This window comes from Buteo buteo, chromosome 11, assembly GCF_964188355.1.
Source record: "Buteo buteo chromosome 11, bButBut1.hap1.1, whole genome shotgun sequence".
Classification (NCBI taxonomy): Eukaryota; Metazoa; Chordata; class Aves; order Accipitriformes; family Accipitridae; genus Buteo; species Buteo buteo.
In genome coordinates, this window is record NC_134181.1 from 22,614,842 (window position 1) to 22,641,495 (window position 26,654).

General features: G+C 47.5%; 1 protein-coding gene across 5 annotated transcripts in view; it reads left to right on the plus strand.

Moving 5' to 3' along the window:
• The window catches only part of PLEKHG4 (pleckstrin homology and RhoGEF domain containing G4), an 89,921-nt gene that overhangs the window by 51,684 nt on the left and 11,583 nt on the right, over positions 1–26,654 (plus strand). For all 5 annotated transcript variants that reach the window (XR_012652233.1, XM_075040452.1, XM_075040455.1 and 2 more), the window contains exons 11-13: positions 9,172–9,310; positions 11,789–11,911; positions 12,443–12,634. Coding sequence is in view for 4 of the 5 variants with exons in the window: in XM_075040452.1 (XP_074896553.1) it covers positions 9,172–9,310; positions 11,789–11,911; positions 12,443–12,634 (454 nt within the window). In the remaining variant the exon portion in view is untranslated. The remainder of the gene's footprint in view (positions 1–9,171; positions 9,311–11,788; positions 11,912–12,442; positions 12,635–26,654) is intronic.

The following is a 26,654-nucleotide window of genomic DNA, read 5'->3' on the forward strand; positions in this document are numbered from 1 at the left end:
GGAGGACTGAATTCTCCTTTTGTTTGCAGAAGGCAGTATAGTTAGTCTCTGTACTTTGAGGGTGGAGTGGCTACAGCCAAGAGCTGGTTTTGTGAGCTGGGTATTTTTAGCGTGGCTTGGTGATCTGGTTGGAAGCCCTGGGTGGGGACCCGAGCTGAGTGGAGGTAATGGGCAGTGTGGAGCAGACTTCCTGAGCAGCAGCTGCTGGGTTCCTGATGCTGGACCTGGCTCAATTACAGCAACAAAGAGGGTGATCTTATGGCTAATAGCCTCTACAGTTCTTGTGCCTGGCTTCCACACACAATATTGAGGCACTAGGTCTGCTTGAAGCTGTGGCCAGTTAATGATGCAGTGGGTTATAGCTGTGTGGCATTGTAGGAGTTGTTTGTGGGTCTTTAGCAAGGCTCCTGTTAGTAGCAACTCCTGGGATGCTCCAAGACAGGCACATGCCACTCTGCAAAGTGGCGTATGAGCTCCTTTCGGTGGAAGTAGACTTGGATAATGTACAGGCTCTCAGGGGTTCCAGGAGGGCCTGCCAAGGGACTGCACAAGAACTGTCTGAAGCTCTGTCGGTCTGGGTTAGAGGCAGAGAGACTAAGCTGATCATCCAAAATGTGGGACAAGTAGGGGGCAAGGGTAGAGGGGAGACAGGTGTCTGGTATGTAAGTCCCAGTCTGGGGAGACTGGGATGGCTGGTATTCTTGGTTTGGAAGGTAGAAGGTGTGCACCTGCAAGCTGACAACTGCTGCCATACGCTGGTGATCATGGCCAGGCAACCTACACTGGGAAATCCTTCCTGGAAGTATTATTGTCTTCTACCATCCCCTTTCTGCTTTAGAGATGAGTTTGTTTCTGTCCGTGCTGTGGCAAGTTTAATGGTTGCTACTCTGTGTGTTTGTACCTGCTTCAAAAGAAGGCAGTGCTTGCGTCCCTCTCATTGATGCTGTTTTCCTGGTTTGCTTAACTAGTGCTTGCTCATCTTCCTGCTTCTCTGGGAGCTTTGGGAACCTCTCATGCTACCGCTTGCCATAGCGCACATTCCTGACATGGTCTGCAAGAGGCACCTTTCATTGGTAGGTGTCCTTTGCATGTTTCTCCTGTGGACCTAATCCTAAAACCTTCATCTGTTGGTTAGGAGAAGCTGTCAGTATACCTTAAAGTGAGATGAAAATACATGCTTAAATCCTGGCCTCAAAGATTGGCAGAGATGCCTCTGCGCTGTTGCTGGCGACACAGAAGATGCTGACAAACACTAAACCTTTGGCCTGTAGCAGTGCATGGGTGGCAGTGCTCTTCCATGGTCTTACTTGTTTGTGTCAGGTGGAGGGAGGAGCGCATGGCGACATTTCTATCCAAACATATACGGTGCTGCTTGGTATTCATTTCATTTTCGTTACAGTCTAACCTGTTCCCTGTGTTTGCGTGGTGGTTTTAGGCTGGTAAAAAGCACTTACGCTCGCATTAAACAAACCTCATTGCTCTGCGCATAAAGGAGAGTGGAGCCGTTGGTGTTCTGAGTGTATGAAGTGCTGTGTGGAGCCAGTTGTGGCATTTGCAGAGAGGTAAAAGATTACAGAGTTCTGTCTAGGTAAGTTTTTGTTGTTCTTTTAGGCTTTTCATGAGATGATCCCCCTCAGCTCCCTTTCTGCTGTTTATTTTCTGCTTATGTCCTAAATCTTCCTGGATTCAGTGGGAATTTACCCAGAGGACTCTGGGTTTGCTTGTTCTTGTTTGCAATGTTTGTCATGCCAACAGGGCATTAGGTAATTAATGACACACTGTGTGTTTTATCTGTTTAAAAATATTACGGAAAAAGTTGCAAAAAGTTTCCAGTATTGGATGTTAGCTGAACTGCCTGAGGTTCCTGGCTCACCCCAGACCATCCCACAAGCAGTTTTTTATATGGCTGAGTTGGGGTAGATGTTTCTGCGGTAGTTAATAGCACAGTCACTGCTATTGTATGTATCATAAACACTGTGAGTGTGCAAAAGGAGTATGTATCAGGGAAATAGGTGTGTGGCTTTAAACGACAGCAGGTATATATTTGAGCAGGGCATCTTGAAACTCTGGTGGTCCTAACTCCAGGAACACAGCTGTTAGACTAGTGCAGTTGTCCTAGATAACAAATACGAACATAAATAGGTTAATGTGCATGGGACAAGGTTTGGAGGCAGGAGTTTTTTATGACTGGGAGAAAACTACAGCTTGATGCTTCGTGTTCCCAGAATGGTGTTTCCACATCCTATCTCATGCTCCACTGCGGAGTGAGCTTTCCCCATAAGTAGGCTACTTCTTGGTCTGGGATTACATATAATGTTTTTTTTCCAGTCTGTTTTATGGATTTTACTGGGATTTAAAATCAACCAGAGACTGAACACAAGTTTTATTGTAACTGAATGCAAGTCAGGCTGGGGAAAGAATCAAAGGTCGCAGCTTGGGACTGCTCTTGGACACTTGTTTAACTGTATGCATCAATCCCTTTGCTTTTAAAAGGACTTCAGAGTACATTTCTGTTTAAAAATATGTTTAAATGAACTGTGCTTAGAATAGAATTCTCTCAGCAATTATGGTCTGTGGTGTGTTGTATTAATTGGATGGGTTGTTCCCAGTGCATGTGCTTGTCAGGTAACCCAGTGAGGAGGGATTCAGTCAGGTTTGTGGTCTCGGCTAGATCCACAGTTCCCATCATGAATGCCAGGAATCCCACAGGCAACCCCAAACTTGGTGTTTAACCTCTGTGCCTTTCTAAGGACACTTCAGGGTTCTAAAAACTGTACCCAGTTCCTCAAATACTTTTATTAGGTAATTAAAACCACCATGACTGTTTGTGTGCTGCAGAGAATAATTACAGTTTACTTAGCAATATCTGTGTGAGCTTCACCATGGCCAGTGTGAATTTTAACCTCAGCTGCATGTGCAGTTTTCAGCTTGAAGAGCAGGAGTGTGCATTTGAGGTTGACCTTCTTTTATGGAATCATTAGAAATATGGCAGTCATGTAGGTTGCTACCAAAATGCATTAATGATCGAGAATGGCTCTAATGCATTTCTCTTCCTGCAAAACAGCCCTCAGGCACACAGGACTTTCCCTGCAAAGCTGGAAGGATTTCTTCCTGAAGCATTGCTCAGGATGTGTAAATGATTTGTAGCCAAGGCATCAGCACAAATGATCTGGGTAATGTCCTTGGACCAAGCCATCCTTTAAATCTCCTAGTTGCCAGATCCTATTCCTTTTCTGCCAAAACCTGTAGAGACATTCACAAGGGAAGTTCAGCACCAGGAGTGGAAGACTAGATGAGATTAATGTTGTAATGTCTGACTGTGTTTCTTCTAAATTACAGAATGATCAGGGATATCTGATTTTTCCAGGGCAAGTTAGCCGCAATATACTTGCCTAAAAAACATCAAATACACTAATGAAAGGCAGTGTGTGTCATGTTCCTTCCATCCACAAATTTTTGCCATTTTAAAATTGACCCAGGTTAGTCAGAGGATGAGCTCTGGTTTTAGCCTTCACTTTAGCTGTTCCTCTTGCAGTTAGCTAGAGCAGTTTTTCAAGGGGCAGACAATAAGTTGCAGTATAGTAATGGTTCTGCTACTTCCCTCCCTGTGCTCTTCTGTTTGCATCTTGCTGGCATCAGCAGGCATGGCTTATGCAGCACGTGCTTTTGCAAGCCTGCTGCATGCCTCTTCTGTGGCCATTTATTTTCAAAAACAAATCAGGTATTTTGCTTTGAAATCTAAAGTGTAACTCTCCAAGGCTAGCTTTTTTTGAAGGATGGATTCAGACAGAAATGGTCTTTCTAAATTATAGGTTTAAAATTACCACACCATTATACAACTGCTTGGCACTTCTCCAGAAAACTGAAGACGTTTGGAACGTTTTCCACTGAAAGGATAATTGCCCAATGAAAATAGGATTTGGGGAAACATAAACTGACATCAAGCTACTCCTTTTTGCTATAAATTATATTGACTCTGCACTATTGCAAAATTACTTTGGATGATTTGACTGTGGAAGAATGTAGTGAAAGACTCTTATTACCACACTCACGTGTGCAGGGAAATAGCAATGCATCCAAACAAATCTAAGCTTAGATGAGACTTTCCACTGACTTCAAACAACTCTCTGCTTTTCTTCCTCAGAGTTGCACAGGCCTCTATTAAAATATCTTTAAGGACCTTAACAACCAGGTGTTTCCCTTTGTGTGGCAGGATGGAAGTCACTTTTTCTTCTTCAACCAAATTTACAATATTTGCTTTGTTTACTCCAGGCTGTCTTGAAAGCAATGAAGGACAGGAATGAATTTCTAAGTCTGACTCTGAAAAAGAAATAGGTGTTTATACAAGGTATCATTTTCCCATGAAACTACCTGTTGCAGGATATCATTGAGTTTACTAGTATACTAGAAATGATTTAGGAAGAAGTTTTTAAGATATGAATCGGCAAATGGGTGGGCCTGTGTAGATAGGTAAACATGTACGGAGACTTGGGATAACACACATAATGCCCAATGTATACTTTCTGTGAGCATTGGAAGTGCCCAAGTGAACCGAAAAAACAAACTTTCCCATGGACTGACAGTGATTTCTTTGTTTGGCTCAGTTTGCCTACCTACTTTATACTTAAGGGTGGAAAGGGTTATATTTTCCTCTGTGTAAATAAGTAAAAGATGGATGTTAGTCAGAGAGCCTGTCAGGCTGGTAAAAGTGAACTGTCAGGAGCTGACAACATATGAATGGAGTTACCTTGGAGATGGAACGAAGACCAACAACTAGATGTTGAGGATTTAATGAATGCCTGCCAAGCGAGGCAGAATGTGTGAAAACAGCATGGCTGGGCCTTGAAACAAAGGACTGAGGTGTTGGGATGCTGGAGGAACTTGGTGGAGGAGGAGGAGGGATGGTGTAAGGCCACACCTGAAGTCCGTCTGGGACTCTGAGCCAGGAGGAGCTGTTTGGAAACTTTTTTTTTTTTCCCCTGGGTGGCTTGTGTGCAGTAACGCAGCAAACCATTGGCAGGACCAGGAGAAGGGGCAGCCTTAGGGTGTCAGGTTGTGCCCTGATAAGTGTATCAATAGCCTGCTACAAGCATTCACAGAAAACAGAATTACTTAAATGATAAGAGTAAGGGATTTTAGATAATGATATATACCCTAAACAACCCAACTTACAGATAAAAACAAGAGCTAATTTCCAGCCCTCTTACCTGAAATGAATTCTCTGTCCAGTCCCTGCTTATAGTATAAACTCCCAAATGCATCCTAGACTGACTCTAGCTAAGTGTCCTGGTTTCAGCTGGGATAGAGTTAATTGTCTTCCTAGTAGCTGGTATGGTGCTATGTTTTGAGTTCAGTATGCAAGGAATGTTGATAACACTGATGTTTTCAGTTGTTGCTAAGTAGTGTTTAGACTAAAGTCAAGGATTTTTCAGCTTCTCATGTCCAGCCAGCGAGAAAGCTGGAGGGGCACAAGAAGTTGGCACAGGACACAGCCAGGGCAGCTGACCCAAACTGGCCAACAGGGTATTCCATACCGTGTGATGCCACATCTAGTGTACAAACTGGGGGGAATGGGGGTGGGGGATCGTGGCTCAAGGAATAGCTGGGTGTCGATCAGCAGGTGGTGAGCAATTGCACTGCACATCATTTGTACATTCCAATCCTTTTATTATTGCTGTTGTCATTTTATTAGTGTTATTGTTATCATTATTAGTTTCTTCTCTTCTGTTCTATTAAACTGTTGTTATCTCAACCCACGAGTTTTACTTCTTTTCCCAATTTTCTCCCCCATCCCACTGGGTGAGGGGGGAGTGAGTGAGCGGCTGCGTGGTGCTTAGTTGCTGGTTGGGGTTAAACCACGACACAAAGTTTGAGATGCCTGTGGATCAGTAAAGCAAAGGTTTTTCCATGTGTGTTTTCAGTAACAGGTGTCACTTTTAGTACCATTGAATCAGCTGAGATAGAGGGAGTATGACTGATTATGTGTAGATGTGTGTAGCTGTCGCATTATTTGCCAGGGCATGGATTGCATTGGATGGCTCAGAAGGCTGAGTGCTCACTTCTAAACTGGAGGCTCTAGCTTGGTTCTTCCCTACCACTTTCTACAAATGCAAGGAAGGCTTGGTCTTACTGAGATCTTCAGAGTCTGACGCTCTATTTTTCTATTATTGCCAATAATCTGGGATAATTCCTTCTGTGGAAGGAATATGTGTGGGGCCAGAAGAGCAGTGTTTGGGGTGAATTTTTTCTCAGTCTCTCAGCTCAGCAGCAAGCAGTTTGCCAGAGCGCCTTTTCTCCTGAATTGGGCTCCGCGGGGCTTGGTGTGTGGGCCAGAAGTAGTATTTTATTGCTGGATTTTTGACCCTCACTTTCCCTGGCGTGGTTTGTTAGTCATAAGGCCAATACTGATCTCAAGTGTGCTTCAAGAGGCTGGTCTTGTCTGTGATGGCATGGCGAATTTATCTCTTCACACAGTGAGCTTGCAATTTCTGTTTATAAAAAAATACTTAACACATGTTTGTTTTGTAATCACTACCTATCCCTCTACCTTGAGGGTGATTTTTCCCATAGTTGCATTGTTGTCTTCAGGAAAGCCTATGTTTTGTGACTCTGAAAAATGCACTGTCTGCTGTGTGGGAATCTGTAGTATTTAGAGCCTTGCAGCCCAGGTTGTGACTGACTCCTGTCAAGGAAAACTGCTCAAATTTGAGATAACTGGAGTCCTGTTTCCTCCATCGGGTATGGAAAGGAATGGGACTCTCTGGTTCCCTTCCCCTATGTCGGACCCCACTCTGTGCTAGGTCAGCCAGTGCAAGAGCTGGAACTCTTGTTTCCAGTTGCTACACCATAAGGTTACCATTTTGCAATATCTGGTTAAGTGTCAAAACCATGTATGCTTTCTTTCTCATGGGCTTGGGTGGACATAAGGACTCCCATTATGGAAAGGTAGAGCAGGTCAATCTAGCTTGTTGATGAGTGCCATCAAAGAAGTAGCATCAACACCAAAGTGATTTCCATGGAAGCTCAGAGAAAGGTTGGAAAAATATTTTGCCTCGCAAGAGGATAATTGCAAATGTTTACATATAACAGCCTGTAATGTCTGAAGTTACAGGTGCTTGCTTGTCTGTACCTGTGGGAGGAAGAGCATTTGGTGTATTGGTGTGCTTTCCTGAGTGGATGAGAGCATTCATGCCAGCAGGGATTTCAGGCCTGTGGGAGTAAGACCGAAGGGTGTCTGCCTGTCTGGCCATCAGTATTGTATTGTGCTGGAGCCTTATAAACTAGGACCTCACAGATACGGTCTGCTGCACAAAGCCTAACAACATTAATGTTGTTGCTGAATATCACTTCCAGTGATCTTCCAAACTGTTTCTCATTAGCTGTCCTAGCTTTGTCACTGCTGCTGATGGGAACTGGCCTTCACAACCTGCTTTGTGAACATACTTTCCAGAGCTCAGCTTGGACAGTGGTTATGGCTCTGCTGCTGTGAGTCTCCTGGGTTGGATCTGGGTCCATCCCCAGGAAAGGATTATAAAACAGAAGGCTCGTATCATCACTGTTTGTTTATGGTGGTTTCGGGAAATGCGGGAGCAGTGTTACAGCTTGGATCTTTCCATTGAAGCTTGAGATTCTCTGTAGAGAACCTGTCTGCTCTGCACTGCAGTAGCACTGATCTTAGTCCAGAAACAATTCGGGGTTTTTTTGGCTGCACTTTGAAGAAATTCATTCAGTCTAATGGCATTTTGAAGAGGAAAAACAAAAGTATCTGAGAGCCTGAGGTTTGAGAAGTTGGCTGTTGCACACAGGGTGGAATTCTGAATGGAAAAATCCTGTGGATTTCTGCTATGCAGAGCTAGTTGTCCAGACCTGTTGCACTACCTCATGTCAGTTAAGTACTATCTAAAAACTACAGGATGGTTGCCACTAAATGCTCCTATTCAGTTGCATTTCATAGGTTCAAGATTGCCTGTAACCCAAGAAAGAAAGAAACGTGTAGGCTGAATTGTTTGTATTAATTTCCATGAGCAAAGCCTTCAGAGTTTTATTAGCTACGTGTTTCACAAGTGCTTTGGATAATTTTAATAATATGATAAAAAAGCCATGCTCTCATAAGCCAGAAGGTTGTTGTAAGACAATTGCAAAATGAAAGCTGGTTTAGGGTGAGTACAGGAGGTCGTCAGGCAGCTGCATGTGCAAGTGTAGAGCACAGCTGAAGGAGGCTGTAGTATTTTGTTGTAGGTGTCCATTGAATCCATACTTGTAAAAGGAGGGGAAATCTAAAAGCAGAAGAAATATGAGAAGTTTAGGGACACAAAGAAAGCATATTCTTGAATGCTATCCTGGATCCTGGCTATAATTCATGCGAACCTGTGCTGGAGCTGTGCTGCACACATCTGAAAGGAGCTTGCTAACATTAGTCATTGCGCCAGCATTAAAGGGTGTGTTCAGTCCCTGGCTCCAGCATCCAAGGGCACTGGGCTCCACTTTGAATCTCTCCATCCCTGCCTGTGCACTGAGGAGGTTAACTTCAATTGTGGCCAGGCTGGCCAGGAGAGTGCTGCATGGTGTTGCCAGTTGGGCTTTGGTCAGCACAGCTGCCTGTGGAAGATGGGGAGCTCTGTCTTTGTAAAATTAAATTCCTCTTGGCTCTGGGGTGCTGCATGCTTTGCATTTTTGTTTGGCTGGCAGAAATTCCTGAGAGTGGGGCATCAGGTGCTTTACATTGGTGTTGTCATTTAGAAGTGATTTTCTTTCTAGTGATTGCTTATTTACTTATTTAAATTAAATTCAAATGGTGGTTTTAGATGCTGAGGCTGCCTGAGCCTGTGTTTTCTGAAAGCCCATTAACGCAATAATCTGCATTTATGAAAAGCTGAGTATCCTGTCCGAAAGTGTGACAAGTACAGTAAATTTTGCAAGGAGCCTGGCTGGGAGGAGATGCTCTTGTCCCTCCTGCCAGGTTGTCTGCATTAGGATCAGAGTGGTGAATCATGAGAATGTGCAGGGAGCAGCATTATTCTCTTTCTGTTCTCCATATGGAGATGACCATTATGGGTCCCACAGGGAGGGTGACTGAAGCGCTGCTGTTAGCCAGGTCAGGTCAGGTTTGCATGAAGTGCTGCGGGAAGGACATAATGCAAAATCCTTGACCAGACTTGTGTCCCCTTCCAGAGACGCACTTGATGCTGCCAGCGTGCTTTATAATCGAGTTGATGAGGGTGTTCACCGGCTGGTGATGCTGTCAAACAAACGCATCCAGGAGCTGGAGCTGGTGATGGAGTTCGAGAAAGTGGAAGAGTGTTTTAAGGAGGTAAGGCCTGTCTGTTGGTTCCAGTGACTGCCTGCTGCCACCCTGTGACTGTGTGTCCCGCAGCAGGTACTAGGCCTGTTGATCTCTTGTGTGAAGGTGTAGAATGATGCCTGTAGACTCTTAAAAAGAACAGCTGAACGTAAGAATTTAAGATAGATTTTCCTCTCCCCACCCCCACACGTGCTGAGGGCGAAGCGACTGTTTTTCCTGCTATCTCCTGATGCTAGGTAAAAGTATTCTGGCTGCTCTCTAGGTGTGGATCAGTCAAACCCCATAAACATCTGTGATGTTTTTACATACTTAAAGGCCACAGTGTAATGGCTTATTGGTAAGCAGTACACTTGGAAGTGGGGTGTCTTTTCACATTGGTCAGGAAGAGTGTTAAGGAGCCATCCTTCATGGTCCACCTTGAGAAGCAGCAAAGCAATGGCAATAAGCTGATGAAGAGTCCGTGTGTCCCCTCTAGGCTGTACATCCTGTAGGGTTCGCCTACATCCTGCTGCTGAATGACCCATGCATTGCATACCCCACACTAGCAGCCCGTCCCTGCTGTGCACTCTGTTTAATGCCTGTGCAGTGCTCAGGTCCCTGCTATCTGATAAGCCCTAGGCACACTCCTTCCCCTCTGGGTGCAGCCCCAGGCATGCTCCTTTTGCCTCTGCAGCCCTATATACAGTCTCCAGGCAGGGGAACAGCCTCTTGTCCTTAGCCCAAGAGCTGTGCTCAACCCCCCCACACCCCTGCACTTCTGTGGGAGCTTAAACTTCCCTTCATGTGGTGCTCATTGAAACTCTTTACAGCCGTGGGATAACTGAAGCAAACAGGCACTGGCTTTCAGAAGGACCTTTGAAACCTGTAGGTGTGTAGGTAGAGAACCTTAAAATGTCATAAAGTAGCTCAGGCTGTCTGAGTGTCCTACGAGATCTCATCAGTTCTTTCAGTGTTGCAGATCCTTAATCCTGAGTTCAACCTCAAGATTATGGAGTTGCACAGTCTTCCTTGCTGTAACTTGTCAACAATGAGAAGTTTTATGTATCACTTATTACCCTGTGTGTGTGAAGGCTTGTGCACTGTTTGGACCTCACCTTAGGAACCTGCATTCTTAAAGATCAGTACTAGGACCAGTTTTACCATTGCCCTTCTAGGATTCTGGGCTTGTCTCCTCTGGAGACAACTGGATTTGCAAAGGAGGCTGTAGCCTACCTGTTGCTTTCACAGGCCGAGGTGGATCCAAGAATTTTAATGACTTCCCATTTGGAGGTAGACACTCGGACGCCATGCACTATGTGTTCAGGACAAGAAGTGTGATGCAAGAACCTAGTAAAGACTCCCTTAAACACACAGGTTCCTAATACCAAACAGAAATTAAAAAAGGCACAAAGGCAGGCTCTGCAACCTGTGCCTGCTTTAAGCTGAACTTTTTTTGATTGAATTGAGCAAAACTGACTGCTCCCAGCTTGCTTTGCTTGCAGATCATCAATGGTGGCAGCAGCTGCTCCTGCATTTAAGCCTGCCTAGGAGCTCTAGACAGCAGCAGTGTGCCCCTCTGCAGTATGGGTCACAACCTGGGAACCCACCCCCATCTCCTCCTCTTGCTGATGGACTTGTTCCATGAGCACAGGCCACCTCTCAGTCCACAAGACTAGGAGTTTGCCCTTGACTGCGGGATTGAGTTGGGATATGGATTTAGATGATACAGGAAAACAGGATGCATGGGCATTATAAAACATTTAGTCTGTCCCTTCCCCAGGTGTAGCTATGCCTGAACCATTGCAGACAAGTTTGCTAGCCTGTTTTTAAAACCCACTGTTGATGGAGATGCTGTGTTACCCTGCCTGGCCTCCTGTGTTTTCTTTGCTTTTAGGGCACTCTTGTTAGTCTTCTACCTGTGTTTGAGGATATAGGCTTATAACTATGGCAGTGGCTAGGCTCTGTCGAGGAACCTGCAGTTACTGTACAGCTTTATGGCAAGCTGGCTTCAGAAAGCCAGTAGCTGAGAGTCCCAGAGAGCCGTGAAACATTGCAGATGGGGAGAATCCATCAGTACATTCACACTGACGTAGTTCACATCCTGCTAGTTAGAAGAGGGAAGTGATGTAGGAAGTCTGGCAGCAGGGAGATTTTATCACGCTTTGGGGTAACACTAATAGGAATATCAGGCCAGCCTGCAGGTTGTAGAGCTCGCATTAGACCATGGCTCACCTGAAACAGAGCCCAAGCAGCTACTCGCCCTGTTTATGCCTAAGGCAAGTGAGTAATAGCAGAGCTTTGCAATTATTCGGTAACCTGAAGTGGAAAAACTTCTAGCAGGAGGCTCAGACTGAAATGCCAAGATGGCGGGAGAAGTGTACATGCACATTCTTCCAGTAATGAAATGACCAGCATTGTGAGAGCAGTTCCTTGCTCTTTCCACATAAAGGCCTACCTTGGTGAGTAGCACAGGGTGACTAATAGTGGGGCTTTTCCCTTTTCTCCTAGGTCAGCAGTTGGATCGAGAATGTTGGCAGAAAACGGCTAAAGGAAACAATCAACCTGGATGATTCTTTGGAGATGCTGCTTCAAGCACAAAAACAGTTCAGGGAGTTTGATCTTGTTGCCAGTGTAAGTGTTGTCTGATCGGGAAAAATATATTCTCCAGAGTCTGAGTTGGTAGCATGTGTGCCTTGTATGTGCTCAGCTAAACCCATGATGCTAAGATGGCATTGGTAGAGGGTTCATCACCAAGGTGTGTGTCATTCCTTCACGCTACTTAGCTTCCCTGCTCTCCTCATGTAGACAAAGATGCCAGCTCAGCACCTTAGTAGATGGTATTTGCCAGTCTTGAGGAAAATAACTACTGTGATGGAAGATGGATTTCTTTGTTACTCCCTTGATGTGCTTGTAACACTGCCTTTTTTTTTTTTTATCCTAATTGACCTGTGGCCTTGCTGTGTAGGCCTTTACAAGCTGCTGTGTGGCTAACGTAAATCATAAAAGAGGTCAGGGCTCCAGAATTCTACTGTAAACAAGTACACCCCTGCTCATGTGATTTGAACATTAAAATACAGTCTAATTAGCCCTAGCTGTTAATGACCTTGAAGACTATCTACTGTCAGGTCTCCATCCTCATACACAATCCTGTTTTGCTTTCAGGAATATTGCAAAAGAGGGCAGGAAGCACTAAAGAAGATGGATCGATGGGAAGACTTTTCCTCTGTGGATGTACATTCTTACAGGGTAAAGCTGCAGACCTACAAAGATCAACTGGAGGAGTTCTGCACTGAACTGGATGAAAACAGGCACCGAATCTGTGAGACAGTCAGGCTGTATGAATTCTTTGACAAGGTAAGACAAGGCATCTGCTGCACAGAGGAGTGTGTAAAAAGCCTGCTCAGACTCAGTCCAGAGCTTGGTTGTTTATTAAAGGTGTGAAATGTAGTGTGTGTGCTAACAGGGAGCTGGATCTACGACCTGCAAAAGCCCCTGCACGCTTACATGTCTGCAGTTATTTTTTTTCAAGTCAGTATGTGGCAGAAGGGATGGGTGTATATTCAAGAAAATGTCTACATCTGTTAAGAATAGAGGTCTTCTGCTGTCTGAGCTGTAGCTTTTAGGCCCTTCTCATGGCTGCAGTGGACAGAAGGATCATGGCAGTATAGGCTCCGATGACAAGGGCCAAGAGATTGGCTGCTTCTGTCCAGTCTTGGCCACCATGCCAGGGTAGGCTGCTTGCATTTTGTTCATACTGTATCCTTATATGCTGGTAAAGTCAGCCTGTTGACCCATGAGGAGTAGCACCCTGCTATTCAGCCTTAAATATAGCCAGCTCTTCTTTTGTGGAGGCCTATGTGAGGAAATGGAGCACCAGAATGGGGTGCTGTGAAGTGTGGCTGAGGGAACAAGGGGACTGGGTTGGCCCAGGCACCTGGGAAGCAGGAAGAGAGGTTGCATGTGGTGACTGCAGAGTGCCTGGCCTTCTCACTTGTTTGGTTTAATGCAAATGCACACATTCAGCAGACCTGCAGTTGGATTTGGTGTCCTTTGATTTCCAAAGCTGCAGATGAATAAACAGTAGGATTTTCTAAGTGCATTTTAAAATACAGCTTTGGCAAGCACAGAAGGCTGGGGAGCCTGTGCTCCATTTATTCCACACTTGTACAAACATTGGGTATTGAAGTTCTCAAATTCCAGAAAGAATAGACACTAAAAGTTAAGCTGCACCAGATGTAGGTGCCACTTAGTTGCTGGCTCTGAGCTGCCTTGGCAGCCAAAAGTGCTCAGAGGAGGGGGGGACGAGATTCAGCTAAACATGAAAACATTGAGAAGCATCCTGTGCGAGGGAGGAAAGTGGAGAAGGCAGCCCAGAACATTGCTGTCAGTACATGTGAGGACTGAGTTTGGTGGTGCTCTACAGGTCCACTCTAGCTCATCCGTGCAGTTTGCTGTGTAGGTGGGGGACGCTCTTGCTATGGGGATGTGTCATTTTTATTTTTTTTTCACCCAAGGGAGAGAAAAGTGCCTCCTGTGCCATAGGAAAATGGCAAGAACCTGTGCTCTGCTCACTCACTGAGCACAGACATTCAGGGGCTGCTCTAGTCCCTGAACACCACTTGCCATCATGGGGGATCCTGGGAAGGATCCTGGTAAAGATGGCTTTTGTCATGTTTCTTCTGATAAACTGAGGCACACCTTGCTTGGCAATTCTGTGGCCAAGCCAAATATTGGTCCTGTATGAACCCACCCAGCCAAAGTTGGAAATCTCTGGAACACAGATGTGGGCTGTAGCACCTGATGGCTTCTCCATTCTCTGTTCAGGTAGAGTAGTAGCTCTTGGGCTGCCAGGGTAGTCAGATATGACTCAACGGCAGTGAGTGTTCTTCCACAGCTTCAAAGCCTTTCAAAACTTGGGCCATTCCCGGGGACATAAATGTTACACAGACCCCAAAGATGGACCGTTTCTTTTCTTAGGGTGTCACAGCGCTGCTCATAGAGCTTCTTTTTGGTGGATGACAACTGGGGGATACAGTCCTTGGCAGCAGCATCCCTCTTGGTCATGCCTTCCATGCTGCACAGCCCCAGTGAAAACTGAATTATAGTGGCACAGTGTTTGCACACTACTTTGGTGTGGAGGAGAGGTATCTTGCTTAGTGAGGGAGGAGGATTTTGATCTCACTGGTTTCAGCAGAACTATAAACAATGCTGGTGGTGTAAATATTAACACGTGTGTATTGTGAACCACTGGCCAACCGAAACCAGGGGTGTGGAGGGGGATACATCCCGAAGCTGTAGGATGTGTGCAGAAATCGCTGCGCAGCATAAAAGTTGTTTCAGTGCTGACTATTTTGATTTCGATCTCCAGAACGCTTTCTGCCTTCCCAAAGCAAAGTCAGTGGTGTGGTCTGGGAGGTGGGGGGAAAGCAGAAGATTTTATCTAAACTGATGTCACTCTCTTCTGATGCTGAGCTGCTTTGGCCTTTCTGCAGTGATCTTGTCAGTGCCTGCCTAACCCTTTTCTCTCTTCCCTAATATCTGAGGGGATATCAACAGCAGGAGTCTACACTAAGCAATGTCCTTGATTTTCCTTCTTGTAAAGAGCCTGCAGCATGCCAGACCCCAGGATTTGGGGAAGAAGCCTGAGGACGCGTAAGCAATGTATGCTGTGGTAATGAGCTGGCAAGCTCAGATCTCTCCAAACATCTCAGCATGTGCCAAGGGAGTGGAGCGCCCGTCATGGGGATCATGGTATTCATCTCTTGCGTATCTTGCTGCCTGCTAGGAATGGGAGGTTCCGTTCTGCTGGCCCTTATGCATGTGGTGGGCAAGTGTTTCACAGGGTGCTGCCTGTAGCTGCTGGACAGGCCATGGGACAGGACAGCACAACCCCATATAGTCCCTCAAGACGCTGTACTGTGTTTTTCACTGCTTGGCAGTTCCTGATAGCCTGTCAGAGCTCCCTGCGATGAGGCAGGCTGAGCTGGGCCAGACCACATGGAGCTTGCACATGGGCTGGCAGGGTTCCCTCCCCAAAGCCATGACCAGTGCCAAGCTGGATGTTTCCATTTGTCCCCACTTCCTCTGTGGCATGAACTCTTGGTGCCTGACAAGGGCTGGATGATGGTTGGGCTGAGGCAGGAGGAGCAGTGAGGGAAGCTGCCTTCCCCATCTCTGACTGCAGGCAGAGGATTGTTTTTCAGTACCACAAACTCAGCACGGGCATACTCGGGGACCTGACATCTTCCTGTGGCTTCAAGGCTGGTCTGGCCGCTGTCCCTTGTTTACTCAGTTCCAAGATTCTGTTGGGATCTGACACCACACAGTACTTTGAGGAAGAACTGGGAAGCTGAGCAAGCAAGGGTGTCTATGTTGTACTGAAAGCACTGATGTCTGCTTTGTTCTGGGGTGCCTGCAAGGGCAGACCCCAGTACCCTTCTCTTCCACTGCCTATCGTGGCTTCACAGTAACACTGCCATAGGCACACCATCATTACCAGGAGGAGCTAGAGCAAGTCTCCCTCTCTTTGTTTACCTTGTTAGCCTTCACGTTTTTTCCTTTCTCAAGCTTGCTTTGGGTGAAATTATTTCCCAGGTCACTCCTATATCCCAGCTCTCTGCATATGCTTGATTTCACTGTAAGCAAAGTGCCCAGCTGCCTGGACTGCAGGCTTGAAATGGCCCATGTGAGAGCTGTGTGCCCTGTCAGGACCACAGCTACCTAACTCACAGTGGCGTGTCTAATGAGTCAGAGCACACAGCACAGTCTCTGCCAGCCCTGGGATGACAACCAGTCCTGCAGAAGGTCGGTAGTGAAGGTGCACTTGCTGGCAAAAGTCACTCTGTTGGAAGAAAGCGCTGACCCAACCGGAAAGGGCAGAGTCCCATCACACCGGCTCAGCACCTGCATACCCTGCAGCTGTGCGGTGGTGTGATGCCCAGAGCCTCACAGCTGAACTGCCTGTATCATTACAGAAGGGCCTGAGGCAGCTCCAGGGGCTTTTTCCTGCTTGTCAGGATGTTGTGTAAGATGCTGCCTCTTTTGGTGCTCAGGGAAAGTACTGCCATGGCCTGGGAGCCTCTTGCAGCTTGGGGCCTTGCCTTGCATTTGCTTTCCGAGGGAAGCCATTTGGAGGCCCAGTGCTCAGGATTTTTGGGGTGAGGATGGTCAAGAAATAGTAGCGTTTCCCTTGTTGGGATTTCCTGGGGCTCTGCTCCATGAGCTGTTCCTTCAGTGGTATTCTCTGGCTTGCCACCCTTGGATCCCTTCTCTCAAAGGACCCCTGGCTGTCATTCTGTACTGATTCTGATTCCTCGGTAGTGATCTCCAGTCATCCCTGGTTTCTTTCTGCAAGGAGCTGTTGCTTCTGAGCTCCGCTTGGAGCAGGCAGAGTGTTGCCCAACCCCTCTCCATCTCTGACATCTCTCACCGAGTGGGTTACCTGCATTCACGTGTGGATCTGCCCCCACTGCGGGTTCTCCTCCACTCCCCTCCTCCTCTCCCTCTCCTCCTCAGCCACTTTGTTCTTCGTGGCTTAGAAAACAAAGCCTTTGGCAAGTGAAGGAGGTGCCTGCCCTTCCTGGGGGAGGGCCAGCTGGCCTGCATTTGATTATGGCAGCGCCTCCTCATCCCTCCCCATTGTCCTTGCTGCTGTAGGAATGCCAGCCTTTTTGCACTCCATCCCCTGAACAAGTGTTGCTGCCTCTGGGGCCCAAAGAGGGGCTGGGGCCCTTCTTCCCATCCATCCAGGCCTGGCTGGCAGGAGAGCCTCTCTGCACATCTCCATGCACCTTCCCTCTGAGTCGCATACACCCCGTCCTGACTCCGGCAGCAGACAGACACAGCAAACCCTCTTGTAAGTACCAAGTGTCCGGCGTCCCAGCTGACGTGTGAGTTGTATTGAGATTGTTTGGAAACAATGTAAGAGAAGGCTTTTCACTCGGTTGCTTGTGTGTGTCTGTATGCATCCAGCATGAATCAGAGTGCTTTGTGTGCGTCTTTTGTGTGCTCAGACAGAGCCCTGTGAGCTGTGTGCATCTTTGCATGGTCCCTCCGAATGCCAGGGTTGTGCTGTCTATAATACAGCAGTGCCTGTCCCTCTTTCTCTTTATTAGAGGTTATTGCATGATCATTTCAGTGGGCATAATTTAACTGCACCTAGGAGTTGTTGCTGGGATTGTGCTCCTCCAGACTAGCTGGATGTATGCACAGGGCAGGTGGTACCCTTTGATCTGCCCGGACTTCTGTTAAAGGTTGTGGACAGCATGAAAGGGGACTTCTCTCCTCGACTGCTTCAGGGTTTGCTGGGCTTCTGTCTTCTGGGTGACTGAGACCTGCTGGCACAGTGTTCCCAGCTTTGAGAGATGGATCTGATCTTCGATGTGACAGCAGAAATCCAGAGCATGATAAATTAGCTGACTTCTGTAGATGTCATTACCTCTCACTTCTCCCCAAAAGACTTAGAACAGTGACCTGTTGATACCTCGTTTTCTGCTGTGCTTCGTTTCTGATGATGTACTGGCTATAATGTTGCAGATGATGGTTTTGAGGAGGAAAAAAAAAAAATCAAGTCCCCTTCAGGCAATAAATTATTGATATTTCTTTTTACTTAGCCTTTGATGAGGAGAGAAGGGTTGTGAATGCTGGTCTGTGGGAAGTTGAAAAGGATCCTGGTGGCTGCGACCTAAAAGTGATTTTTCTATCACTGGCTGTTTGGCACAGTTTGAGAGTTAATTTGACTGAAAGGGCATTATGATTCCCTGCTCTGGGAATGTGCTTGGAGAAGTGGAGAATAGAACGTAGCACCAAGGTCAAAAAAGAGGCATTTGATGTGTCCTTACTGTAGCGTACTTACTATGAACAGAGACGCAGGTCACCATACCACGATGCTTGTCACTTGCTAGCGGTCCTGTGTAGGTCAAGAGCATGGCTTTGCCCCCCAGCACCTCCGAGCAACTGAAGTGTTTGCTGTGGCTTATAATAAAGTCTTTGGGAGAGATTTAACATGCGCTATTCTCTCTCTACCTCTGTGCAGAGATTGGCTTTACTTTTCTGGGGATAGGCTGTACAATATTCTCAAATAACAGCTTTCATCTGATTACTGGTGCAGGTTCTCAAGATGATGAAAGAAGACCTGAGTAGCACAATAGAGAGGAATATATACTGTGCCTTCCTGATGCTGAAAAACTGTTTTAGGGGAAGCCACTGTTGTCTGGCTTCAGCATTGTCTGACAGCAGCTGTCTCATCTCTGCCTCTTCTCTCTCTCCTTCCTCAGTTACGCTTGTAAAGTCATGCCCCTATACAGACATCTAGTCTGATTTGCTCTCCCGTTTCATGGGTGTCCTTTTTCATGCACAGCCTGAAGCAGTTGGGGGAATGAGCCTTGAGGTTGGAAAATTGATCCTCTGGCAGAGTTCATGCAAGGTTAATGTGTGAAATCTCTCCCTTCTCCTTCCCGCCAGGTTTTTGCCGGAGAAGTCTTCTTGCAAGGTTAATAAGCCTCTAATGTTTACTTTCCCATCAAAGGGTGTTCATGTGTCAGAAAGTTTCTGCTTTGCGTTGGAGTTTGAGATAGCCCTCTTGCACAAACAAGAAGTCCCGGACATTTAAATCTGATCTGCTACAGCTCCCCTGTATTTTTCTGTCTTGCCAAATTAGTGATTTGGAAACTGTTCTGTTTTATGAATTATCCAATAATTCACTGCTGGATCTACTGGTGCCCAGGCTATTTTCTCCTGTGTTTCATCAATTGCTTTATTGTCAAATTGGCATCACAGCAGTGCCCCTAGCTCCTGCAAGCTCTGCGACAGTAGGTGAGTGCTAAATGGTAGTTAGCACCAGCAGCATTCTGTGCTCCTTTCTGGTTGCACAACACGGGTGTGAGACTGGTGCTTAAGTTTGTCCCTCAGTGTTACAGGGCAGCAGTGAATTAAGTAGGGTTTTTCATGTGCTAAATCCAAGCACAATATGCAGCTGAAGGTGAGAGGTTCTTTGGTTGAGATGCTTTTGAGCACCTGTCCCCAGCACCACAGGCTCTACTTCAGTGCGGTATGAGGTCTGTGTGATGTGTTTGTGGCATGTGCAGGGGGGTAAAGCCTTGATCTGACTGTCTGGGGTCCTTCTCCCTCCTGCTGTGCTGGCCAAATCCTCCCCATTGCTGGAGGGCACAGCAGGAAGAAGAGGCTGGGGGAGCCAGCCAGTGTGTAGCATCTTTTTGGATGTAGGCTGCTCACCCCTCAGCTGCCTTCCCTGATCCCAGGAGTGCCATTGTGTTCTGCTACTGCTGTGTATGCAGGGGGGCAATGCTTGGTATGCTGAAAGCACCTTCTGCCTCCATCCTTGATCATCAGAGCACCTCTCTGTAAATATTCCTTGGTGTCCTTGGTGGCCCATGAGCATAAACTGACAGTTGTCTGAAAGTCTGGGGCTTCCCTTCTCTGAGTTGGGTGGGATCAAATCTCCTGGAGGATCACGACACTGGTAGCCAGTCAGTAATGGCAGGGAAGAAGCATTTCCTCCTAGCAGGTTTAGGGATTTCCCAGCTCGCGTCACAGCTGATCTGCAAGGGGAGTGCATTGCACTTGAAGTGCAAGATCTAATGCTAGCAGAGATCTTTCCTCAGCTGACTGCAGCCTTGTGCACATGTGCAAAATTTTGGGTTCGGGTGCTTTTTTTCATTCTAATCTTGGGATAGGAGCTGCACAGGGTGACAGGTTTTCCGAATGTTTGTGTGCTGGCATCCATCTGGATGCTCAGATCCTTGTGGAGGCTGGAATTCCCTTTAGTCACGGGAGTTAAATAGATCTGTTCAAGCAATCTGGACATGAAGCCCCCCCCCCCAGTGTACAGATGGGGCTGAGGCTCACAATGGCTCCCATCTGCATATCAAAGCCCTGGACATATGGACAGGGTTCTCCCAAGCACCCACTGCCTCTGACCTGGCTCCTTTCCCTGCTCCATGGGGGCTTGCATCCTCTGAGTACATCTTGGTGTGCTCTTAAACCAGGGAGCTATTTCTACCTTTGTCAGCTACCCTGAAGAAGGGAGACCCAACAGATGCGCTGGGTGTCTGGGTTCAGTTTCAGCTTCACATCTCCCAAGGCACAAGCACCCACAGTGCAGTGCAGAGAGATCCTAGCACATCATTGAATAATTAAGTGGAGTTTGGCTCAGCTTGTCACAGGGGAAAGGATGTGAACTGAAGACTACAGAGAAAGCATCCACACTCCCCCATCCAGGCCTAAAGGCGTACTGGAGGTTTTGCAATCCCCAGCTGGCATGGAGGACCTCATTAGAAGGGAGCCAGTGCAGAGCAGACAGGAGACACCTGCCACTGTCCAGTCTGTCCTCACTGGCCTGTGGTGTACTATTACAGCGGGGTGTTTCTACAGCATAACGATGTGGCTGTTGGGACAGATGTAAAAGTGAAGCATGCAAAAAAGTGATTTGTTGCTGTTGTGCAAGTTGCCAGCTTTGGTGACTCAGGCATCTTGCTGTGGCTTGATCTTGAATCTGGCTGGTAACTTGAGGCTCTTGGCCCTCTCCAAAGAGGGGAGTTCTCCCCTTCACTAAAAGAAGCCTGAAAACGTGTTGCCCTTTTCTCCTCCTCCTCCTCTAGGCAGTGGTCATACATCCACAATAACACACGCTCACTCCTTCATGCCTTCTGCTTTCTCAGCCATCAGTGAGTTACACTCAACACGTGTAACTTCTTTCAAGTCAATCTTCAGATGGTTTCGTGACTCTGTAGTGACTGGTGTAGGCTGTACCCAAATGAAGGATGAGCCACCAGATTCCAGTTGTTAGGGGCAGCCAGAGAGAAGGATGGCAGCCAAAGCAGACTGCAGCATGCAGTTTGGGTTTGTAACTGCTGATGCACCAGAAAGGAGGGAGGATAATACTCACCAAGGCACTGAAACAGCATCTGCTCTTATTCTGGTACGAAGGGGTTGTGAGCAGAATTTCATTGACAGAAAAGCTTTGCTCTAAGTGCAGAAAGCTGCTGAAAAAATGGGCAGTGCCTCAAACGTGAAGAGGCTGGTTTGCAGCAAAGGCAAACATTAAAGTTTCTGATTTTACTGGGAGCAAACTCAGCCCCCTGTCCTCTGGACTTGGGAGCTTTTAAGTGTTGAGAAAATCCCCTTGGCAGGGGCGGGGGGTAGAAAAATCAGTGCAGAATCTACACAAGGGTGCAATGTCATGAGGGACTGTGGAGCAAAAAGGAAAGACTGAAGGAAAACTGCACATTGTCAGCTCTTGGGAGGTTTTCTGCAGCTGCAGAGCAGTGGAAGCTGTGGGGAGGGCAAATCTCAGACACTTGCTGCCCACCTTCCTAGGAGTCATTTTATACATACACACACATATAAGTGTATACATATGTGTGTTATATATACATAGGTGTGTGTCTGTATATAGGTATATAATGAAACTGGCACAGGCTGCTCTGTGGGAGCTCTGAATTGTACTGAAGCAGGGGTTATTGTAGCTTGTTGTGATTCATCAGTTGAGTCAGCCTGTTCCTAATGGAGCTACCCTAGGTGTTGCCTGGCAGTTGCAGTGGTAGTTAGAGAAAAGAAGGGCAAGCACGCGTCCTGCACGCCAGCACCAGCACAACAAGCCGCGTTTGCCCTTTGGGTCCTCGTGCTGTCGTCAAGAGCGCTGAAATCATGTGCAATCCTATTTTATCCAATTATGTTCTCCTGTAATTAGACTCTTCTGGACTTGTCAAGCTTGGCTGCCCAGAGGGGAAACGAAGGGATTTTTGAGCTCTGTTCGTGTTCACCCAGAGTGCTGCTGCAAAAGGATTTCCAAGCAAGTTGCTCTAACGAGCACCCTTTGATGGTGCTTGGGCTGTGGCATGCCAAGAGCCAACCCTGACCACTGTTGCTTCCTTGACCCCTTGTTCTTCTTTCCTGCCCAGCTGTGGGTATCTACTTGTTCTCCTTTTTTACGCTTAAATCCAAGGAGTTTGTAGTCTGCACTTGTCTCTCATCCTTTGCCCTCCCACAGTGTTTGTACAGCATCTGGCGCTTGGTAACAGGCAGAAATGCAAATAAAGGATTTAAAGTTTGTTTTCCTTAGCAGCTAGTTTTAGGCAAACTGGTGATTTCAGTGGTCTCTCCTCCCTTGGAGAGAGGAGGGGAGGTATTATGAGCTGCACAGCAACTCAGAATGGTTTAGCTTTTTATTTGAAGAGGGTTCCTCCATGTTTAAAGCTGAGCTTTTACTAGCTACATCCCCTGTAGGACACAGTTTTGATTAGTTTGGTTTCTGCTGCTAATGAATCCCAGCAGGGTTTCAAATGCAGTTTGGAAAAGTCGAATGCTACAGGGTGGGGAAGAGAGTAACAGCAAACCTCTGCATAGAGAGGAGATTACTTCTAACTTGGTGGCTTTGCTGAAATGCTTGTGTTCTGAAATGACATGGTTTCTTGTACAGCCAAGTGTGGCTGCCTGCTCGTAGAGTCGCAAATCTTGCTAGAAGTGAGCAGGGGCTTTGGCTTTCAGAGATGTGGAAAAAGCATTGCAATGTCTAGGAGGGATCACTGTTTTCTGCAAAGCTCTCGTGTGTCTGGTGGCAGCTTGGTTTGAATTTTGCTTGAATTGGGGTCAGTTGGGATGTTTTCTCTCCCTGTTTTTTGCACTGTGAGAGAAAGGGGATCTGGCCTCCATCCAGTCAGGGTGTTCTCCGCACACTTCAGTAGTTCTTGTGTGAAGTGCGGCCCCTTCCCCCTTTGCCTTGTATCTGGTTACCAGGGCTCCTCAATCTGGTATTTAGGCTAGCAGCATTTGCTTGTGAATAGCCAGAGCTGAGATGATATGCTGAAGCAGTGGCCCTGCCTCAGTCCGGCCATAGGGGATGGTAATGTACAGCACAGAGCTGGGCGCAGCCAAGATATGGACCCCCTCTGTATGGATGGGAAGGTAGGATGAGGTCTATTTTTAACAGATTAATTGACTTGCCAGGGAGACATCTGCAGGTCGTGAAGTCTTGCCCTTTCCATGCTCCTTCCTTCATGGGTGTTATTAGTATTGGTGGGTGGGAGCCTGAGGAAAGCCCAAAGCAGACCTAAGTGAGTGGTGAGCTGACCACTTTCTGCTATAGCTACTTGGTCTCTTGAGTTAGCAGAGAAACAGGCTTGTCACTATTTGCCCTCTGACAGCTCTTGTGACAGTAAGGTTTTAGCCTGGATAATTTTGCTTTCAATATATTTTGGTGTAAAATGGCTTCTTAATTGTGGTCTTTCTGAACTGTCAGCATACAAAGCAGTCTCCAGCCACAGGTCCCTGCTAATGCTGTGCGTGCAGCAGCCTGTGACAAGTGACACATCAGTGTTGTGAGCAGGAGTCAGTTCTCAAAGCAGCCTAAAGTCATGTTGGACTTTAGACGGAATAAGCCCAAATGAGAATCTGTAATGAGAGGAGCACACCTGGGAGCAGGCATTTTTGTGCAAGAGAGCAGCATTTACTTTGGACTTGTGTTCTGGTAAGCGCCCTGTCACTCTTTACTCTTGTGCTGCAAGCGCTGCGACCAGTGTCTCAGCTCTGCAGGGTTCAGTGCCAAGACCTTGGGCTGCTAGCAGAGCAGGGCAGCCGCAGGAGTCAGTGCCTACGTGGCACCGTGTATAGCTGTTGGGAATAGCTTGGCTCAGTTCACAACAGTACCTGTGAAGCTTTGACCTTTTCTGGCTGCACCAGTTCTGTCTCATTTGCTGCAAGCCAACCTCATCTTGCTCTTCTAACTCACAGCTGAAGTTAAGGGCACTTAGAGTGAGCATAGCGGTGGTGAGAGGAGGTGTTGTTAAAAGGGGAGTTGTGCAGTTGTTTCTTGCCCCAAAGAGGTGTGATTTGTTGTGTCTCACTAACAAACAGCAGAGTGAAGCACAGCTTGCATACAGGAGCTGCATGCAAGCTGGATTAGGGCTTGTTTGATGATGTTGGTTTCTTATTTGCTGTCCTTGGCAATGTTCCCAGCTGTTGTGCTGCTTCCCTCTCTCTGCATTGTAGAAAGCAAGGGAGTGGGGAGCTTGCAGTCCTGGGACATTGCTGCAGAAGGATGGGAGACTTGGTCTGTCTTGTTGCTGTGCTTCAGTCATCAGCTTCAGTCATCATACCCACAGCTGTATTGCATCCCTGCCTGTGTTGTTGCTCCCATCAGGATTAGTCTTGGCTTTTCATTACCCCTATTGCAGCTCCCCTGTACAGTCTCTTCAGATTCAGAAGGAAACCTTCTCGCAGCAGAGTTAGTCACCCACCTGGGTGCATTTTTCTTCTGCAGAAAATTGGAGGGTTTGTGATCTGCCTACTCCACCTGCCTCTGCCTATTCAGATACCCAGTTTCCTATGTGACAAGGAAAATACAGTTACAATCATCATCTCCCCACAGGAAGGGATGAAAGAGAAGGTTTGGACAAAGGCAGGGCCCCCTTGAAATTGCCCCTTCTGGCATGTGTCTGCAGATGCAGTGTCTGTCTCCTGTCTTGGCTACCCAGAAGGTGTCTTAGAGATCACTGCACCTTGAGTATGAGAGTAATCTGGTGGATTTGTGATAGGTTTGGGTTGGGGAGGTGTAATATCTGAGTGGTGGCTCAGGTGAGGATCCAGGACCACTGAAAGGCTTTCTATGCAGTGCTGGCAAAGTGCCCTGAGCCAGGGCTGAGCAGCTTCTCTTGGCCTGTATTTGCAGATGGCACTTCAGTGGTGCCAAAGACAACACACTCCAGGAGCTTCTGTCCTCAATGCACTGCAAGCCTTGCCCATGGTGAAATGAGCAGGGACAAACACAGGGTGGTGGGCTTGAGGGTTGTACTGTGCTCCAGTGAAGTCCCTGGGTCTTCCTAATGGCACACCAGGTCCCCAAGAGCCCCTGCCTCCCCCGGGGCAGCCTGGCAGGACCACCCTGTCACTGACTCCTCATGCCGATGCTGGATAGGTGAGCCCTGTGTATGCAGGAAGCACGTTTGTCTTTAATCCCGTAATTGAGACTTTCAGTAATGACTTGTCTGTAAAGATCAAAAGCTGAGGTACAGGATCCTTCCTGCCTGGTTCCAGACATGGTTGGGAAGATTCAGCTTCCCTGCACACAGGTGCCTCCTCTTATATAGGAGCAGCTCTTGCAGCTTTGCAGAGAAGCTGTAGGTCTACCTGCTCCCCAAAAGCCCCACAGCTGGAGGGCAGTATCCCGGCTTGGCTGAGTGTGGTTTGTAACCTTACCAGGACGCAGATGATGGCAATACCCCTGTCTGCATGAAGGTGTTCCGTCCTGGGTGCCGGGGCACACTTAGTCCCTGGAGAGGGCTGCCATTTCATGTGCTAAAAGGGGCAGTTGAAGTGGGTGATGTGACTGGAGAAAGCTTTGGTGGCCACTTAGCATGTTACTGAGCAAGCTGCAGGGTGTGGAGCGCTGTTCCCATTGTGCAGGGAACAAAGCTGAGCTATTCACTGGCCTGCGACAGGCACTGGGGATGGAAGAAATGCCATCGAGATTTAGAGTAATTTCTGCACAGCCCTTAGAGTCCTCACCAAGAAGAGACAGATAGCAGATGAAGATGAGGGGCGGTGGGGCTGCCTACCTGTATGGTTTGCAGCCCCGATTCCTCCTTGCTGTAGCCCCATGGAGATCTGCGGAGTTTTCTAGAAATAAAAGAAGCCTCTTCTCTCTCTCTCCCCCCCTCGCATCTGTGCATGGAAATGAGGTCCCCAGCCTCGAAGGCCTTCACAGGGCAGCTACCTTCCCGACGGGCTGCTGTAAAGGCTAGGCTGGCCTGCTGGCTGTGCCTCTCCTGCACATTGCTCTTGGCATCCTCTTTCAGAGTGCCATGTCCCTTTTGAGCTCAGCTTTTCCTGTCAGTGAGCAAAAGGGAGCCAGCATGCAGTCTTTGGTCAGGATCACCCATTGACCTTCACAGCCAGAAGTGAGATGTACCCTTAGCCCATGCTGATGGCCAGCCCTTGCTCCAGGCAGAGCTCAAAGGGGTTGGTGTTGGTTCGTGTACAGCTGGAGGGAGCAGCTCAAAAAACCACAGCAAAATAGGCCACCTGTCACTGCCCTGCAGATCTGGTGGGCTCAGCTGCACTCGGCATTTCACCTCGCCTTGATATGCATCTGCCTCCAGGGAATAAAAGACCCTCCACATCACAGATAAATCCAGGTTCTCACCAGGGTCTGGCACGTCCTCTGCCTCTGCATGCCCCTCCTGGCCCCCAGCAGTGGGCAAGCGTAGAGTATAAAGCCTGGATCAAGAGAGAGGCAGGTCAGGAGGCTGTTGCTGTGCTAGGCAGGGTAATGGGAGGAGAGGGGACTGCTGCTCTTTTGATTGTCCTGTGCTGTGCTTGCATGGGGCTGTTTGAGAAGCACTTTCACCGAGCAGCTGCT